At 41.5% G+C, this 19,754-nt stretch overlaps 1 protein-coding gene across 1 annotated transcript in view; it reads left to right on the plus strand.

Moving 5' to 3' along the window:
* HACD2 (3-hydroxyacyl-CoA dehydratase 2) overlaps positions 1–19,754 on the plus strand; it is a 111,259-nt gene that overhangs the window by 80,618 nt on the left and 10,887 nt on the right. The window contains exon 5 of the mRNA XM_055316567.1: positions 19,142–19,263. Within this exon, the coding sequence (XP_055172542.1) occupies positions 19,142–19,263 (122 nt within the window). The remainder of the gene's footprint in view (positions 1–19,141; positions 19,264–19,754) is intronic.

Here is a 19,754-nt window from a genome sequence, read left to right on the forward strand (position 1 = left end):
TCCTTCGTTCATAGATGAACAGTTTTCTTTTTCTTCCTCTTCTCCTCTTCTTTTTCACTCTTACAGAAACTAAAATACGAAGTAAAGTGACACCCTAACTCCCACACTCCTCATCCTATTTTGGTCACATTACAGGTTTTTCTTCTCTGCTGGGTTCATAGCGTGCGCGTGCTCTTTGTTACCTCTCGAGGCTGCTGCTTCCGTTAGTGTGTCCTATAGTTGCACATGCTTGTTGTCGTCCCTAATGGGCGTCTGTGAGCATGGTGTTTCCATGAGGCAGGAAGGGTGCTTTCTTAACCTCATGAATCAGATGAGGAGCTCACTGCTGTGTCTGGGGCAGTGTCCCTCCTCAGGCTCTCTACTTGGACCAGAAGCCATGCTGCTCTGTCTTCCAGCACAGCACCCTTACCAGAGTGACATTTCATCTTAGCAAGGACCATTGGGATGTGTTTAGTATCTTGTACCCCCTTGAATGCTGAATGTCTCAGAGTCCCCACCCAATTCCATCTATTCCCTTACTTTCTATTTTAAATATTTCTGTAGGTGGATTTGCATCACCTTCACTTTTAAAATTAGCACCTCTCCTCAAGGTAGAAAGCCTCATTACTTGATTGTTAATCAGACACTGTGAAACTTGAGACAAGTCCTAGACAGAGACAGCCATCCTGTGTGGCCACTTCCACAGCTGTCAGTAACGGGCACTCGAAGATGGTGGTACTTCCTCCTGGCTAGGTGGTTCATTCTGCTGCTGCCTATATTTAGCACAGATGATTTTGGCAAAATCAGACTGCCAGTTTTTCTCTCAGTGTTTTTCTGTCTGTCTCTTTCCAACATTTTCTTGAGCTATGTATAAAGATTTTTATTTCAAGATACTGGAAAATATTTAGATTTTGTAAGTTCAGTTCTGCCGTCCATGTTGCTTCTTTCTCCTGTTGTCATAGTGCTGTTGTAACCCTTGCAAAATTCCACTGGAACTCATTTGTTCAGAACATACTATACTCTGACGGTACCATCCTTTGATAGTTAAGTCAGTTGTGTTAAGACAAGAAACAGTCAAACCTCTTAAATCAGCCAAGCCAGTGTTACCACCACTTCCTGCAGAACACAGCCCCCTTTGTCAGCTTATCATTGAATAGGTTCCAAGTGCAACAAAATCAGGAAATTGGTTTCATTTGTCTTTCATGTTAATCTTTTTCTCCTCCAGGCTCTCTTCCCCGTGGTGACCCTGCCCCACAGACACCCCTACACTTGAAGCTTCTCAGGACCTTTTCTTCTGCTCTCTCACCCCAAGGGCTAACACTGACATCCACCATTCCTAGTTGTCACTTCTGGCATGAGAGGGAACAGTTACATTAGGCAAATGCCCCAGAAGGCTGCATGGTTATTTTCATTTGAGGGGAGGATCTCACTCAGGGAAGGAGGAGCAGCGGTCAGACCTGCCCTAGCCTACCTCTTTGCAGACCATCCTGGAGGCGCCCAGTCCTTTCAGACTTGAGCACTGGTGACTTCCTTTTCCTCTGCCCCAGAGCTTCCAGATCTTAGGTTTTCTAGTGCATTGTATAGTTCAGTTAGTCTTTTTATATATTATGCTAAAGTCCCCTTTCCCCTTATAATTGGTGTTCTGGATGCATCAGTGTGGTGGCCTACATTTGCTCCTATTTTTGGTAATGAAATTTCTGACATTTATTGTTGGAATGCATCATCTTCAAGCATTAGACAGTTCTGTACTATTGGGTAGTATCTTAATCTATGTATTGCTGCTGCTTGCAAATAGTAGGAATCCTGGTTAGAGCCAAATCTGGTTCCTTGCAGTCCTGAGATTAACAAAGATGCTGGACTCCTGACATTAGAAAACCGTCATGGAGAAGGAATGAGAATGAAGGAAGGTAAAAATGTATACCTTGGTTGTGAAATAATTTCCCAAATAAGACCACAAGATTTATTTATGGGCTGGAGCTTACATGGTTTCAGCTTTGTTACATGACATCAGTTTGAATTAAAGAAGCACATGGGGAAGCAAAACTCTACGTCCCAGAACTGTGCTGCTGAGTTGTATTGTCAGTGGACAGTTACCAGGAAGTAAATTCTGGCATTCAAAACAGTTCTTATCCGTGGTTTGAAAATGAAATGCAGTAAGGTGCTTATGTAGATTTTTTATTCCAAGCCTAAAAGAGGAACTTTTTTGGTTACCAAAATTTGTCTTTTAAGTATTTTCTCTTCCCCAACACTGTTTGATAGAACTATCTGTAGTGATAGAAATGTTCCTACCTGTGTTGTTGAATACCATAGCTACTAGCTATATGTGAACACACTGAACCCTTGAAATAGGTTAGTGTGACTGAGAAACTGAATTTTAATTTAATGTAATTTACAATAGCTACATGTGATGGGAGGTTGCCACATTGGTGCAGCTGAGAATTTTGCCATTCTCTTGATTTCAATCAATTGGGTTTTCATATACTTGATCTCGTATGTACATGACTGTGTGTGTATGTTTTTTTTAATTTTAATTTAATTTTATATGTGGGGCTTAAACTCACGATCCTGAGATCAAGAGTCTCCTGCTCTACTGACCAAGCCAGCCAGGCACCCCTGGCTGTGTGATTTTTAAAAAAAACAAATAGTGGAAAGAAGTTTATATGGTATACTTGGCATGCTGTGTTCTTTAGATCCAAGGGTTTTTTGGGTTGTTGTTGTTTTTTAACACTTGAGATTAAATCATTATAAAAATCCTACCTGCAGATTGAGGAAACAGTGTGGATGATATTCTCTGTTGCAGAGGGAGCAGGTGATTAGCTGGTGAGTCAGAAGGCCATGCGGGCCCCACCTTTCAGAGCCTGCAACTTTGCCTCTGCAGTGGACTCACCATGGTAGCATGTCCCAGGTTTGCCCTTTTTGAAAACCATTTCATAACCCTTTTCTATCCTATTTGAGGTAAAAGGTGTCATAGAAGTACAGTCAACATTATTATCCCAGTGAGCTCAAAGATTCTCATTTCACACTATAAAAGTGAGATGATTGACACGCATCGTGAGCATTGCTAAAATATGTCAGCAAAGTCAAGGAAAGTTAAAAATTATTACCTATAAATTGCTTTTAAAAAGGTGTGTTCCACAGTACAATGAGTGGCATTTCTAAAGCATTGATTAATATTCATTTGAAAACTTTTAATACGTGGGAGGAGGAACTATATCTTAAATTACCTTCTCCTTTGCCAAATCAGCCTTTTATATACTGTAGCTTTTCCAGCATAACTTTATTTTTAAGCATGAATATGGAGTATGAGATAATTTAATTAAAGATATATATATTGACAAGAATACCAGGACATTCAGCCTTCTGACAACTGGCCTGCACAGTGAATGCAGCAGATAACTGGTCTCATTGGGAGTCTGACCATGACGGGGCAACTCCCTGCTCCTATGAAATATATACACAATGCATTTTAGTTTCTTCAGGGAAGAGGGTTCAATAATGTTTCACACTTACTCCTATCAAGAAACCCTAGTCAGGCACCTCTCATTACAAGCTGTGATGCATCACAACTAAGATCAAGCATATTACTAAGTCGTCTGCATTTTCCAGAAAGAGGACCCTTTTCAAGTCTGAAGTGAAATCCTGGTGCACTTCGGGAATTTGTAAGATGTGACTTGATGTACATGTGCAGATACGTGTGGGTGCATGCTGAGAGTATGCTTTGCATTTTAGAAGTGGGGTGGGGGAGAACTAATTATCAGGCTTGATGCATTACAGACTTACCTTTTGTTTTCTTCAGATTGCTACCATAAACGTTTGTTTTTAACAAGAGGAGACTTGGCATCTTCTCCCCTTTTCCTTATTTTGTTCTGTCGAAAAATGACTAGAATAACCAAAAACTTGAAAATTGTACGTCTCGTTTGCGTTCTGCATTTGGTGCTGGACTGTTAGATCAGGTTTAAAGAATCTTTTATTGAGGTCATTGCCTAAAAGAAAATTATGTTGCAAAAGCTAATCAAGCTAACCAATTTTTTAAGTAATATTGTATAGTTTTTAAAACTTCAAGCCTTAAAAAAAAAAAATAAATAAATAAAATAAAATAAAATAAAATAAAATAAAATAAATAAAACTTCAAGCCTTTCAAAATGTTACATTTGTGTAGCACTTTAGGACCTGTGCAGAAGCTGTGAGCTGGCAGCAGATGTCTATCCCACAGGTGGGTTTGAAGGGAAAGTTCAGGAAAAACCCAGCAGCTGGAGGATGTACCTCTCACAAGAGCAGAAGTGCTCATCTCAGCTTGTGATTGCCAAGTGTTATGCAGTACAAATTTTTTTAAAGAAAAGGTAGAAATCTAGATTATTTTTTTTTTATGTATAATCTCCCAGCTATAAAACTTGGCTCAAATATCTTTAAAGCACCATACAAGCCCAAACAGAACATCTGTGGTCCAGGACTATGGACCACCACTGCAATATTTCTACTCCAGGAGATGGTATTTATAGCCTTTATTTTTATTTTCTGTCTTATTAAAGATTTTGCCATTATTAAACTGTTATAGAACCAAAAGAACTATTCCATTTCACGATACGTATGGCCAATTTTGTGTTCGTTTGACATTTAGGTTTCTGACAATAATCAGTCCTCTCCCCTCTAAAGTGTTGAGTAGGCACATTGCATTTGAAGGTTTGGGGGCAGACAGTGAGGGGCAAGTATGCTCCAGGTCTCCTTGTGGGATTGCAGTAAGTAACCTACTGCTGTGGTTCTAGACTAGATTAGACCTATAGAATCCAGGTTGGGACTGCCTGTGATCCCATTCTGATGAGACCTCCACGCTTGGGTTGGGATGAAGGAAATAGTTGCATGAAATAATAGGCTCTTTGGAGGTGAAAGAATCAAACAACTCTGGAAGAATCCTGGAAAACCTTAGCAGCAGGAGGTCCGTAGACATCCCAGAGATGGTAGAGGCATTTGAACCTTCAAGTTGAGGGAGGGGTGGCATCTCTTTAGCAACACTGAAGCAAACAACGGAATGCAAAACAACATCAAAACATTGTCTTGATAATTAAGCCGCAGAGGTAGCCATCACTGAGTCACAGCATAGCTAGCAAAGGTAGTAGGAACTTAATAATTATTTTTTGAATTGAATTTTTCTTTTCATGGAATAATAACAACTGTTATTTATTAAATTGCTAGCACTTTACTAAGTACCTGTATGTTTTTCTGATCCTACAACAACCTTGCAAAGGCATATATTCTCCTTTTCCTTATGAGGGAACAGAGGCTCAGAGAAGGTAAGTAAGTTGTCTCAGAACGTGCAGCCCAGAAGTCTGAAGGTCCCTGATTCTAGCTAGAGCGGTACTGATTAGAGAGGAGGCTGGTTAAGGAAGTTACCACCATCCTGTCATGTTTTCTAGGAAATAGGCTGACTACATGGCAGCATTAAAGTTGGGCTAATTGGGGACATTTTAGCATTCGAAGCTGCATGTCTGACTTTGTCATGAGTACAGCATTGATTGAGCGTTGCTTCGTGTTGACTGCATGCTTATACGTTTTTCTCGTTGCATGTTCAGAAAAGTTGATTTCATAACCAAGAGTTGTTTTAGTAGGCCCAAAAACATTTGACTAGGCCATCATCTACATCAAAAAATAGTCCTAATAGTCCTTAGTTATTGTGTTGTCATGGAAAGAATTTTTTTGACCAGTTTCCTTTGTCATTTTAGGTTGAAAAAAATCTATGTGGACGCACATTTCTCTCTCCTTTAAATGAGAAAAAATATTAATATTTCTTTATAATGTAACACATTTTCCCTGGAAAAGGGTATAGTATTTTCTGGTTTATTTACTATATATATATACCCTATCAAGGATTTTTAATAAATGCTTAATCATGAAGGGCACTTTACAACATGAATTGTCATGTGAATAAGACTAATACTGATTTAAACTTTTTTTAAAATCACCACATGTCAATATTTATTACATTTTAGTTTTTTTGTTATCGAGGATGAAGTTCCCTTTTAAGTAGATAACTAAATGAGTTATATTTTTGTTTAAAAACTTACTAAATTGTGGAAAGGACCAGGATTGTCGTCACAATTGTCCTATTCTCCAGCCCAAGCCCTCAGCTGACGTCACCAAGCAGGCACCAGCCCTGACCCCCGGCCTCATTCTCACTGGGGAGCTGCCCTCCTCACCCAAGGCTGTTCCAACCAAGTCAGAGAATATGCGGGCTTGGACTGCAGACGGGTCACCATTTGTTCATTCTTATTCACTCAACAAATATTTATTCAGTACCTTCTACGCTCCAGCCATTGCACGAAGCACTAGGATACGAGAGAAGGAAACCCATAGGTGCCGTCCTCACAGTGCTTCCCCCATAGCCCAGGAGCAGAACTGAGCAGACAGCAGTGCCCTAGGGTGGGATAACGGCTAAGGCAGAGGAAGGACAGGGCGCTGCCGGCACCTGTGGTCACTTCACTTGTTCCAGTCTTCCCCGCCGGGTTGTGTCTGTTCACGGAATTAGTCTTGGGGACCCAGGGAATACATACATAGTGCTTAGAATGGGGTGTGGTATTTAGGAAATACACAATAACTTAGCTGTGTATTCTCTATGATGTCATCTAATCATGTCACAAAATTTTAGTGACAAAGTTCTGTGCAGCTGTTTTGAATTCTTTTCTGTGTCCTCAGGTCCAAAACAGATATAATCAACTTTTCACATAGAAATGAATGTTTTTTTATACTTATTAAAATAGTTTCACAGTTAGCTGGTGAAAATTTATACATAATTACTTTGATCATACTTAAGGAATAATTAGCCCTGCAAATGGGAGTTATCATTATCTTAATCATCATTATTATCCTAATCTAAAGCATTTATTAAAAATTAGATTTTGGCAGCTCTTGGGTGACTCTATCGGGTAAACGTCCAACTCTTAATTTCGGCTCAGGTCATGATCTCAGGGTTGTGAGATCCAGCCTCACATCGGGCTCTGTGCTCAGCTCAGGGTCTGCTTGAGAGTCTCTCTTGCCTCTGCCCCACCCCCATCCCACTCTCATGCTCTCTAGCTCTTTCTCAAACAAATAAATCTTTAAAAAAAAAATTTTTTTTTGCCTTTTAATTAAAGCTAACCCCTCCTCAAAGCAAGTTTGTAGACCTGCTTTCAAGGTATTTACCATCTGAGACCGTATAAATTGAGAAGCAGCATTAAATCTATTATTCCTTCACAAGTTACCCTCTCAGTGTGCTCTTCTTTATATATATATATTTTTAAAGATTTTATTTATTTATTCATGAGAGACAGAGAGAAATACAGGTAGAGACACAGGCAGAGGGAGAAGCAGGCTCCCTGCATGGAGCCTGACGTGGGACTGGATCCCAGGTCTCCAGGATCACTCCCTGGGCTGAAGGTGGTGCTAAACCACTGAGCCACCTGGGCTACCCCTTACTTATATGTTTTGTCATAAATCTTCTTATATCTTTTTGTGGTCATATAGCCTGCCTCTTCAAGCAGATTCAGAGGCTTCATATCAGAAACAATATATCTAGAAACTAAATGTTAGTTGTATTTGCTCCTGGTTATGCCCCCAGAAAAGTACAAAAACTCAGATTCTCCACCTCTTGGCATTTTTACTGCATTTGTTCCATTACGTTCTCTTCTGTATTCATATACCCATCCTCGTCCTTTTCTGCACCTTGAAAGCAGGCTGTTTGCTGTCTTGTCACCCCTAAAAACTTAAGTTCATGTTATAGACATTCTCCTCCATCACCTGCAGTGGAGGTGATGGCTTCTATTACCTTCCAAACACTGACGCAACACTGCTGCCTCCTCTACAGGCCCCAGTCAAATTTCACTAGCTGCCCACTTTTTTTTTTCCCCATTCTAGAATGGCAGACATTTACTAAGTATTTCTGTGCTCCAGGTATTGTGCTAATCACTAGAATACTCAGGGAAAGGAGAGACATGTTGCTATGGTATTCCTGCCACATACATGTTACATTTAGTTGTCAGGTCTCTTAACACACATCAGCCTCGGAGGGCTTCTTAGTCTTGCTCTGTCTCTCATGTCCTTGACACGTTTTAAAGAGTACAGGCCTTAATTTCTATAGGGTGACCCCCAATCCATATCCATCCAGTGTTCCCCCATAACCAGTTCAAGTCATGTATTCTTGGCAAGAATACTACAGAAATGGTGCTGTGCTCTTCTTAGGGCATCACGTGAAGTGGCAGTGCCATAACTACCCATCCTATCCCAGTGATGTTGACCCAAATCACCTGCTCCTGTCGGTGTCTGCAAAATTTTCCCACCTTCCAAGTCACCATCTTCCCCTTAAAAAAAAAAAAAAGTTTTATTTATTCATTTGAGACAGAGTACGTGCACATGAACAGGGGGAGAGGCAAGGGGAGAAGGAGAAGCAAACTCCTCCCTGAGCTGGGAGCCTGACACAGGGCTCAAACTGAGGACCAGAGCTCATGACCTGAGCCGAAGGCAGACGTTTAACCATCTGAGCCACCCAGGCGCCCCACCATCTTTTCCCTTTTTATTGATTAGTATTTTGTGGGAATGACTCCCACCTATGTCAGCCACCTCTGTTGTGGTTACCAGATGATGCTCTTCTATTTCTGTTTCCTCTTTTACATATATTAGGTGGCTTCCTGCTGTTAGGAATAACTTTCCTTTCCTCCCATTTATTTATTCATTTCTTTATTTCATTTATATCAGTTTGGACTCATGAGTTCCTATGCAATTCCATGGATTATAACCTGTTATTTACTTTGATGCTAAAATTATCTGTGATTTGGCCAGTGGGAACTCTTTCTTCTTGTCCTTTTGATCTGTCTCCCTCATCCCTCATTCATTGAACATCCCCTTACTTTCTGACAAAAGAGATTTCCAGACATCTTGAACTTCCCCAGCCCCAGCCGTGGAATCAGCCTCTTTTGCCAGGGAGCTCTGGTTCCTTTCAGTGGGAGATGGTATTTAGGAACGAAGATCTGGGTAGCTGAGGTGCTTCATTTCATGCTACTGGGGTGTTACTGCTTCTAGGTCCTCTCAGTGGAGAAAGCTAGGAGTTACACGCACACACACACATGCATGTACTATGCATACATATATACTCATACACACATACATCTAAAAGTATTTATATACTCTGGGTGTGCGTGTGTATGTTTAATTATGAGTCCACACAGACTCCTCCAGTTATAATCCAACACCTTAGTGTTGTTTCTGGCATCTTCCTTCCATGTTTGTAAATACCTCTCCAACAGTAAGAAGCCCATTTTTTTTAGCATATTGATTTCTTTGCTTAGTTTACTCACTCCATATAACTGATTTCCCATCCACACTGGCCGTCTCTTTTACCCATCACTCTTGTCTCTCCTTCACCTCCCTATCCTTGGTTGCCTAGCCTCTGGGTCACACCTGTCTGTAGCTCCCCAACCTTCCGTCTTCTGTCCATTCCCTTGGCCTCCAGGCCCACTGGTCTTCATGTCCACATGGCTCTCTACCCTTCACCACCTTGAGCTTTCAGCCCCCATGCTGACTCCTCCATGAGAGGAAGGGAAAGAGACACTTAGGTGAATCTTGATGCCTACCCAGAGACAAATTTGAAATGATTGGGACGATCACTTCTCTGGAAAGCCAGAGGTATTCCATTCTTTCTTTGTTCTCATTTTCTTTTTTATCTTTGTTTTTATGAGTTTGTTTTCATTTTGAATTCAAATTATAGCTTATATTTTTATTCCTACAGAGCAGAGATAGAAAAGAGAAATAAACTTTTGAGATAGATTTTAGGGGTCTTGGGAATAAGTTAACCCCAGGAAGTAAAACAAGGCTAAAACATAAAAGCAGTGAAAATTATTAGCAAAGCAAGGCTCAGGGAAGAAGATTCACACTAACTGTAGGGAACACATTAGGGTTTGTTCCAAGTTCTTAGGTTGGTTTCTATCTCAAGTCAGTTGATTCACGGGTAAGTTCATTTTGGATATACTCAAGGTATCACTGGACGGCAGTGACCTAGAATGTGTCATACTTTACTCAGTCCTTTTCAGTGAGTCTGTTCCACTCAGTCCCTCCAATGTCTCCTCCTCAGAGGTGGGCCACATTGTTTGGAGAACTTAATAGCTTTCTTGATACTAGAAGACTGTCACATTTACCTTATCTGTTCTCAGCTCCTTTATATGGGTTCCTGTGAAGTTTTCTTGGTTTCATAAGACAGGTATTCTCCCCATAACCATAGGGGTGTGTTGTGTATGTGAACAGTTCAGAGTTTGGGAGCACAGACCTGGGTTCAATTTCTGTAAGCCTCACTTGCCTCATCTGTAAAGTAGGGATTTAATCAGGTAATATATGTAAAAACATGCTTGGTATCTAGTAAGACTTCAGTAACTATTGAGGATAATTATTTTTACTGCTATTGTCACCAAATTATTAAAAAGGAATTATTGAAAAAGAACAATCAAAAATGATCAAAGGACTTGACTAGACATTACTCAAGAGAAGATATGCAAGTGACCTAATAAGCACTTGAAAAAAAACTCAACATCTGTAATCATTAGGGACTGTGTTTCAAAGCCACAGTGAGATGCCACTTCATACTCACTAGGATGACCACAATCAAAAAGGAAAAAAAATGACCAGTGCTGATGAAGATGGGAAGAATTGGAACCTTTGTGCACTGTTGGTTGGGGTGCTAAATGGTGCAGCCACTGTGGAAAGTTTAACAGTTTCTCAAAAAGCTAAATATAGAATTACCATATGACCCAACTATTCCACTCGTAGATACATATCCAAAAGAACAAAAAACAAGGTACTCAGATGTACACCCCTGTTCATAGCAACATTATTCACACTAACCAAAAAGTGGAAATAACCCAAATGTCCATCAGCAACTAAATGAATAAGTAAAATATAATGTACAGAAAGTGGAATATTTATTCAGCCTTTAAAAGGAAAGATTCTATGGGGTGCCTGGGTGGCTCAGTTGATTAAACACCACATCTTGATTTTGATATGGTCATGATCTCAGGGTTGTGAGGTGGAGGCTTCTGTTGGGCCCTGTGTTAGGCATGGTGCCTGTTTACAATTCCCCCTCTCCCTCATCCCCTCCCTCCCCCATGATCACTCACGCTCTCTCTCTCTTCCTCTCAGATAAATGAATGAATGAATAAAATTAATTCTGGTACACACTGCAACATGAATGAACTTTAAAGGTATTATATTAATAAGGCAGACACAGAAGGACACATACTATAATATGAGGTACCTAGAATAAGCAAATTTTTAAAGACTAGTGGTTTTAAAGTAGACTAGTGGTTACCAGAGACTAGAGAGAGAGGGAAATGGGATTATTACTTACGGGTACAGAGTTTGTTTGAGATGATGAAAAGTTCTTGAGATGGATAGTGGTGATGGTTGCACAACATGATGAATATACTTAATACCACTGAATTTATACTTTAAAATGGTTAAAGTAGAGGCACCTGAGTGGCTCAGTCAGTTAAGCATCTCCCTTTGGCTCAAGTCATGATCCCAGAGTCTGCTTAACAGGGAGTCTGGTTCTCTCGCTGTCCTTCCTCATGGCTTTTGTGCGTGCTCCCTCACTGTCTCTGTCTCAAATAGATAAAATCTTTAAAAAAATAAAATAAAATGGTAAAAATTTTGTGTATTTGCCACAGACAAAAAAAGAGATTACGGAGATTTAAGATGGCATAACATGAAGGACATGCTTCTGTGTACTTCCTTTTTTCATAGTGTCCATTGGGTGTAGATATATTGAACCCCTCCCCTGACACACACACTCTGTCAAAGGAACACTGAAGATTGACATTTATGGAGGTAAACAGGTCATAGGAAGGGAAAATTGAGAAGGGGGCAGCCAAATGAACCTAAGAACAGGGGTTGGCCTATGGGCCAAATCTAGCCTATAATTTGTAATGGTTCTTATGTTTGGTTTTTTAAAAGATTGTATGTATGTATGTATGTATGTATGTATGTATTTAACTGAGCGAGAGAGCACATGCAGGGGGAGAGGGAGAGGGAGAAGCAGACTCCCCACTGAGCAGGGAGCCTGACGCAGGGCTTGATCCCAGGACCCTGAGAGCATGACCTGAGCTGAAGGCAGACACTTAACCTACTGAGCCACCCAGGCTCCCAGTTTTTGTTTTTAAAGTGTGTAAAAAACAGCAAAGATAAATGACAAAAACTACATGTGGCAGCAAAGCCTAAAATATTTGTTACTTAGTCTTTTACAGAAAAAGTTTGCCAACACCCCGTTGGGAACATTGCTGTGGGTTGAATTGTGCTCCCCCCAAATATGTGTGTTGAAGCCCTAACCCCTGGTGTTACGGTACTTGGAGATGGGGCCTATAGGAGGCCCTTAGGTTTAGATGAGGTCACAAGGGTGGGGTTCTCCTGAGGAGGTGGGTGCCCGTAGAAGGAGAGACCCCCGAGAGCTCTTCCCTCTGGTCTCTGCCCCGTGAGAACACGGTGTTAAAGCACCAGCTGCAAACCAGGAAGAGACCCCTCACCAGACGCCACACATGCTGGCACCTTGACCTTGGCCTTGCAACCTCCAGAATTGTGAGAAAACACATTTCTGTTGTTTAAGCCCACAGTCTGTGGTATTTTATTACGGCAGCCCGAGCAGACTTAAGACAAACATACTCCTCAGAGCTCTGCCAAAAACAGACTCTACTCCTCGCCTCTTAGATTTTACCAAAATCTCCTCTCTTCACAAATGAAGGCGATATTAAGAAGAGGAAAGAACAGTTCCCATAAAGCACGATCAGGGGATTTCTTTGAAAGAACCCGAGTGGTAAGCAGTGGGTTCCGAAATGCTAAGGAGGATGGGGGTTCTACAATAGTGATTTTCTTATGTGGCACCATCTGTTTTTCTTTGAATGTAATAAAAATGACAGTTTTTCATGTACTGATACTCCCTGAGCCTTTTAAAGTCAAACATATGATGCTATTTGTGTGTAAAGGTTTTTCTCTTGCGCCCATTTGTTTCTCCAGCTTGAATTTCTGTGTAAACTCCCTTGGCTAAATTACACAAGCCACCCACACCCAGCGCCTCCTCCCTCGTAGAGCCGGGCCGGAAACCTGCCTTCTGCAGCGCAGGGGGTCCGGTACATGGCTCAGGCACCCAGCAGAGGAAGGGTTCCTGGCGGGCCCCACGCCCACTCCCTCATCTGTGCCCTGATCGTGAAGATGCAGCTTTGAAGCATGGCTTCAAGACATTTTCGGCAACCAACCCCTTGTCTCCCTCCTTTCTTTTGTAAACCTTGATAATAATCCTTTATCTCTGCCCCCCTTTTGCCCCAAATGCCTCCTTTTCTCTTAAAAGGCAATAACATCGAGCAGCCCAGGTGGCTCAGCGGTTGAGCACCTCCTTTGGCCCAGGGCGTGATCCTGGAGACCCGGGATTGAGTCCCACGTCGGGCTCCCTGCATGGAGCCTGCTTCTCCCTCTGCCTGTGTTTCTGCCTCTGTGTGTGTGTGTGTGTGTGTGTGTGTGTGTGTGTCTCATGAATAAATAAATAAAATATTTTTTTTAAAAAAAGGCAATAACATAAACATTGGGGTGCCTGGCTTACTCCATTGGTAGAGTGTGTGACTCTTGATCTGCAGGTCATGAGTTCAAGCCCCACATTGGGCGGAGATTACTTTTTTAAAAATTTTTTAAATATTCTTTTTAGAAAAACAACTTTATGGAGGTGTAATTTACATACCATCAAACTCATCATTTTAGGTGCTCTTTAGTAAATTTTCCTAGTTGTGTAACGGTCACCATAATCCAGTTTTAGAGCATTTCTGTTACCTCACTGTGATCCTCATGCCCCCCCCCCTTTTTTTTTAATATTTATTCATGAGACACAGAGAGAGAGGCAGAGACCCAGGCAGAGGGAGAAACAGGCTCCATGTGGGAAGCCCGATGTGGGACTCGATCCTGGGACTCCAGGATCACGGTCTGAGCCAAAGGCAGGCGCTAAATCACTGAGCCACCCAGGCGTCCCCCCTCATGCCCTTTAAAAGCTCATTCCCATTCCCACACCCAGCCCCTGGCAACCAATAATCTGCTGTCTCTAGATTTGCCTTTTCTGCAAGTTTTGTATAAAAAGATCATTTGCAGAGATCATTTGCAAATTGAGTTTTTGAAGTTCGTCTGTGTTGTAGCATGTATCAGTATTTCTTTCCTTTGTGTGGCCAAATAGTATTCCATTGTATGGATTATGTCACATTTTGTTTATCCACTTACCAGTTGCTGGAGATTTGTGTGGTTTTTACTTTTTAGTCATTCTGGGTAATGTTATGTGTCCCTTTGCCAGTATATCTTTGTACGGGCATATTAAGCCTCTTATTCTTGATAATTAATAATGTGCTTCTTGTTCCTGATTTAAAAAGTAACTGGATTGAACTTTTTTTTTTTAAGATCTTATTTATCCTTTTGAGAGAGAGAGAAAGAGCACTCATGCATGGGGGGTGGAAGAGCAGGGGGAGAGAGGGGAGCAGATTCTCCACTGAGCAGGGAACCTGATGCAAAGGCCTGACCCCAGGGCCCTGAGATCATGACCTGAGCTGAAGGCAGACACTTGCTTAACTGACTGAGCCACCCAGGTGCCCCTGGGTTGAACTTATAATCCTAGACCTTAACCCCTCCAAAGCTAAACTGGCTGTTTGATTTTTTTTTTTAAAGCCTCGTTGATCCTTTTTCTCTGAGTCACTGACCCTTGATAGAAAGGAGGCTCCCCACTTGCTAGAAAAATGTTCTCAACTCCTGCTTTCAAAAATAAAAATAAAGAAAATAGAAGGTATATCACTCAAGCTAAAGGGCACAGACTCCACACCTGTCTTGTGCGCAGACCTGTCAGTGGCTGAAGAAAACCAACTGAGAGGAGGAGCCCTGGAACCCTGAAGACCTCACAGGGAATATAAAGCCAGGGAGCTGTCCCCACAGTATGCCCTCAGCAATCAGTTACGAAGGGAGGTCTTTAAGTTACTCTCTCTTCTCTCACCTTCTTTGATAAAGGAACATTATTTTTAAGAAGTACTATTTAAAGTCTCTGCTCTTTTTTTTTCCAACTAAAAAAATTTCCACTTATGCAAGGAAGTTAGTGTTAGCCAGAGTTTCATGCCTTTCCCACGTACAGGTTATGTGCACATCCTTCTCTAAAGAACAGCAGCTGGAGGCCCTCAGCGGCCCTGTCCAGTCAGCCTTCCACCCTTCACAGGACTTTGTCCTGAGCAGTCTCAGTTTGGCTGTGTCCTGGGTCTGGGAGCACACAGCCTCACGCAGGGCCTGTTTTATTAGTCATCTGGTTTGTACAGTTCTTATTTTGAACTGTATTTTACTCCTATTAAGTCTGCCATTAGTCTTATGTCATTTGCATATTTTAAAGTAGTTAACCCTCTCCTTTTCCAAAGTAAGCTTTGCTAGTTCAAGGGTTCTTACAACCTACTCTGATCCCTGGGTGGGATCTCATCCATGTGGAATGGAATCATTGGGATGAGACTATCAATGTGGACAGATACTGGTTGCTTGCTTGCATGGTTGTTTGGTCGGTCATTTGAACAACCACCTGCACCCTGTTGGCACATATGAAGCTGTGGTTCATCAAAAACTCCTCATCTCTTAGATTCATAAGCTAGGTCTTCCTCATCCTATAACGGAGTCATTTTGTTATAGCTGAATCATGTATAACTTCACAGTTAACCTTGGTAAATCTTATCTTACCAGGGTTTTTTGTTGTGGTAACTTTTGTTTCTGGTTTTTTGTTGTGGTGGCGGTAACTTTATAGTTAACCTTGTTAAATCTTATCTTACTGGGTTTTTTTTTTTGTTGTGGTAACAAAATTTACCATTTTAACCATTTTTAAGTGTATGTTCAGGTGCAGTAAGTACATTGCCATGGTTGTATAATCATCAGCACCATCTCTCTCCAGAACATTTTTCATCTTCCCAAACCAAAACTCTACCCCCCATTAAACGTTTATTCCCTATTTCCTGCCGCCCTCCCCAGCCCCTGCAACCCTCTGCTTCTACTGTGTGTCTCCCTAAATCTGACTGTTCTGAGTACTATATGTGTGAGATCATTGTCCTTTTGTGACTGGCTAATTTCACTTAGCAAACTGCGTTCAAGGTTCGCCCAGATTGTAGCATGTGTCCGAACTCCCTTACTTTTTAAGACTAATGTCATTGCATGTATAGACCACATTATGTTTATGGATTGAACTGCTGATGGGCATTTGGGCTGATTCCACCTTCAGGCTATTGTGAATAATGCTCTTATGAAGACGGGTGTACACATATCCATTTGAGAACATTGATCTTACTAGCTTCAACTCATTACATTCTGCCCCTGTTTTGTGTCATTGGACAGTTGCGAATCAAATAAGCTTGATCTCCAGCTTTACCCAAGTCCCTTGTTTTTGTCGTTTATTTAAGTAGGCTCCACACCCAATGTGGTACCCAGTATGGGACTTGAACTCATGACCCTAACATCAAGACCTGAGCTGAGGGGCAGCCCGGGTGGATCAGTGGTTTAGCGCCACCTTCAGCCCAGGGTATGATCCTGGAGACCCAGGATCGAGTCCCACATCGGGCTCCCTGCATGGAGCCTGCTTCTCCCTCTGCCTGTGTCTCCGCCTCTCTCTCTCTCTCTCTCTCTCTCTCTCTCTCTCTCTCTGTGTGTGTGTGTCTCGTGAATAAATAAATAAATACTTTAAAAAAAATACCTGAGCTGAAATCAAAAGTTGGTGCTTAACTGACTGAACCACCCAGGCACCCCTTCCCAAGTCCTTTCTTAATAACACTGTTGTATTTCCTATTGATCTAAAGATATCATTTCTGTGAAATGGCCATTTCCCCTATTCTGTCTTTTTAAAAAAAATTTTTTTAAGATTGTATTTACTTATTCATGAAAGACACAGAGGCAGAGACATAGCAGAGGGAGAAGCAGGCTCTTCACAGAGTCTGATGGGGGACACGATCCCAGGACCCCGGGATCACGCCCTGAGCCAAAGGCAAACATTCAACCACTGAGCCACCCAGGCATCTCTGTCTTTTTAAAATTATAACATAGTCTTCACAGCTGGGCTCTGGGAGCAGCTGCTTTTACAAATTCAGCCTGAGTCTGAGCTTATTAGAGTTCTTTTGGTTCAAGTCTAACTTGGGGGTGGGGAGTGAGGAACGAGTCAGATTACGCTGGATCAAAGTGTAAGGTTTGAGGGGGGTGTTTGTTTCTTACATGTCTTTCTGAAGGCTACTTAAGACTGCACAGAAACTAATATCGGGTATCAAAAGCAGGAACTTAGTCTTGGAGTGACCTGATGAGAATTGAATTTGTTTGCTCCACAAACATTTATTGAGCTCCTACTTGTGAAAAGCACAAAGTGCTTTTGGGACTCAGAAGATGAATAAAACACATTCCCTGCTTTCAAGATGATTAGAATGCAAAATATTGGACGAACTTCCTATTGCAACCCAGAGGTCTTTAAGCAAGGCTTCATCTCATAGCTGTAAAATATACCTCCTTCAGATGAAGAGGATTACAAAATACATCAAAAAGCAAAATGTGCTCTGAAATTATGTTTTAGTATAGATGGGTTTTAAAGCAAGGATTTAGGGACAGACTGAAAAATAAAACATGAAAGCTTCAGAGGTGTTTAGGTTTCACTTTGGCTAAGAGCACCAGGAAAACAAAAAGTACTCTTGCTCTTGACAATGTAAAATTCTTATTATTTTTAGGGATTAGTAACTATGCATTTATGAAATTCTTTGTCAGAGCAATTTAGTTAATAGATATGTAAATGACTAGTTACTTTATTGTGTAGGTGGATCGCTCCATGTACACTTTCTGAGGAAGAATATAAGTGCTAAAAACTGTTCACATTGCAAATGCAAAGAAGAAAAGTTAAGGTTAGAATGCTGCACCTTTCTTGTATTAGGTGTTAGGAATGAGATGGAGAAGATCCATCTTGTCAAAATCTGCTCGGTTCACTCAGTGGAATTTCTTAGCAACACCCAACTCTCTACCTGTTTCGGATCCAAGAAAACGTGAGTGGATTGAGTGTGAGGTAGTTTCTAGTTACTGGCCTTCAAGCCTACCAGAACCATCGTAAAGCTGGCTAGGGGGCTGGCGGAGGCACCAGGAAATGCCAGGGTGACAGAAGTACGTGTCCATGTGAGATTTGCAGTCCAAGGCATCGGCCCCTAAAAACCACCTAGGGGGCTGGCTGGCTTAAAGTTCCTTGCTTTTGCAGTGTAAAAGCAATTCCGAGGAATTTGGAAATTCCAGAGCTCTTCTGGCTTTCTGCCCCTCCTGTGGTCAGCATGGAAGCATTTCTAATTTTTTTTAATAAAGATTTTATTTATTTATTCATGAGAGACACAGAAAAAGAGGCAGAGACACAGGCAGAGGGAGGAGAGGCAGGCTCCATGCAGGGAGCCCGATGTGGGACTTGATCCTGGGAATCCGGGATCAGGCCCTGAGCCAAAGGCAGACACTCAACCACTGAGCCACCTGGGCGTCCTGCATTTCTAATTTTTAAGTTAAACCAAGCTTCATCTGGGGGAAGAAGTCACGAGTGGGAGGGCATACACGGGCCCTGCCTTTCAGGCAGTCTCTGGCTCTTCTTCCCTCACTTGAATTCGTCCTACCCAGGGAATTAGCCTCATCTTCAGCTGTTTCAGTCACCACCTTCCCTTTCTGTGAAATTTTCAGGTTCTTAGTTGTCATGCAAATCAAATTAAAATTCTTTTTTTTTTTAATTAAAGTTCTTATCAATGGACAAAACCCCCAAGCTTTCCACCTTCTATCTTCTTATCTAACTAGTCTTGGCTCCCACCAACATCAGTCCACATTCTCCACAGGAGACCCACAGACAAAACTCACTCATCTGTGTAATTCCTGTTCCTGCCTCCCTTACTCCTCAGTAAGCTGAGTTCTTCTCCCTTGTCCCTAATCACTTAGCTCTACACAGTTGTCGTCGGCACGTGTTCCTGTATGTGGCCAGCTATCCTGTGCTGTGGCCACTTGCTTACTGCCACCCCCGCCCCCAACCTCTGCAAGGGCGCGGGGGGCTGGCACTGCGCACGGGGAGTGCTTCTTCGTTAAAATGTTTTATGTGTTTGCTTTTGCTTTTGTTTTTCATTTCCTTCAGGTACAGAGTGAAGACAGTGTCCTCCTGTTTGTTATTGCCTGGACCATCACAGAAATTATCCGTTACTCCTTTTATACTTTCAGCCTATTAAACCATCTGCCTTACCTCATCAAATGGGCCAGGTAAAGTACATGGGATGAAGATGAGTTTTTGAAATGATCCATCACTGTATTTGTCCTTTATTGCTAAATATTGCCTCCAGTCTCCTAAAAATAAAGCTGTATGATGTCAACTGTACTTCTTTTTTTTTTTCTTTTTTTTTTTTTTTAATTGTATGAGACAGGAGTTGGGATTGATGATTGAGACTGGTCTGTGGATTTCATCAGGATAAGGGACACTGCTTACGTTTGATTAATAGAAACACTTTAGTTTTAAATAAGTATTTTTATTGGATCGATTATTTAAATTATTCAATAGAGATTTGATGTAACACCCCCTTTTTGTTCATGTCAAATTTTGCTGAGGAGCCCCTGCCATTATGTTTTTTGGATCAAGTCCAGTTCTCCTAATCTCCATTTTGCCAAAGAGCTATGATTCTTAATTTTTAATTAATAACCAACATTACATGTGGTTTTATCTTGTCAGCAATTTTATTTTGCTTTGATCATTTTTA

The sequence above is a fragment of the Nyctereutes procyonoides genome, unplaced genomic scaffold (genome assembly GCF_905146905.1).
Source record: "Nyctereutes procyonoides isolate TBG_1078 unplaced genomic scaffold, NYPRO_anot_genome, whole genome shotgun sequence".
In the NCBI taxonomy this organism is placed as follows: Eukaryota; Metazoa; Chordata; class Mammalia; order Carnivora; family Canidae; genus Nyctereutes; species Nyctereutes procyonoides.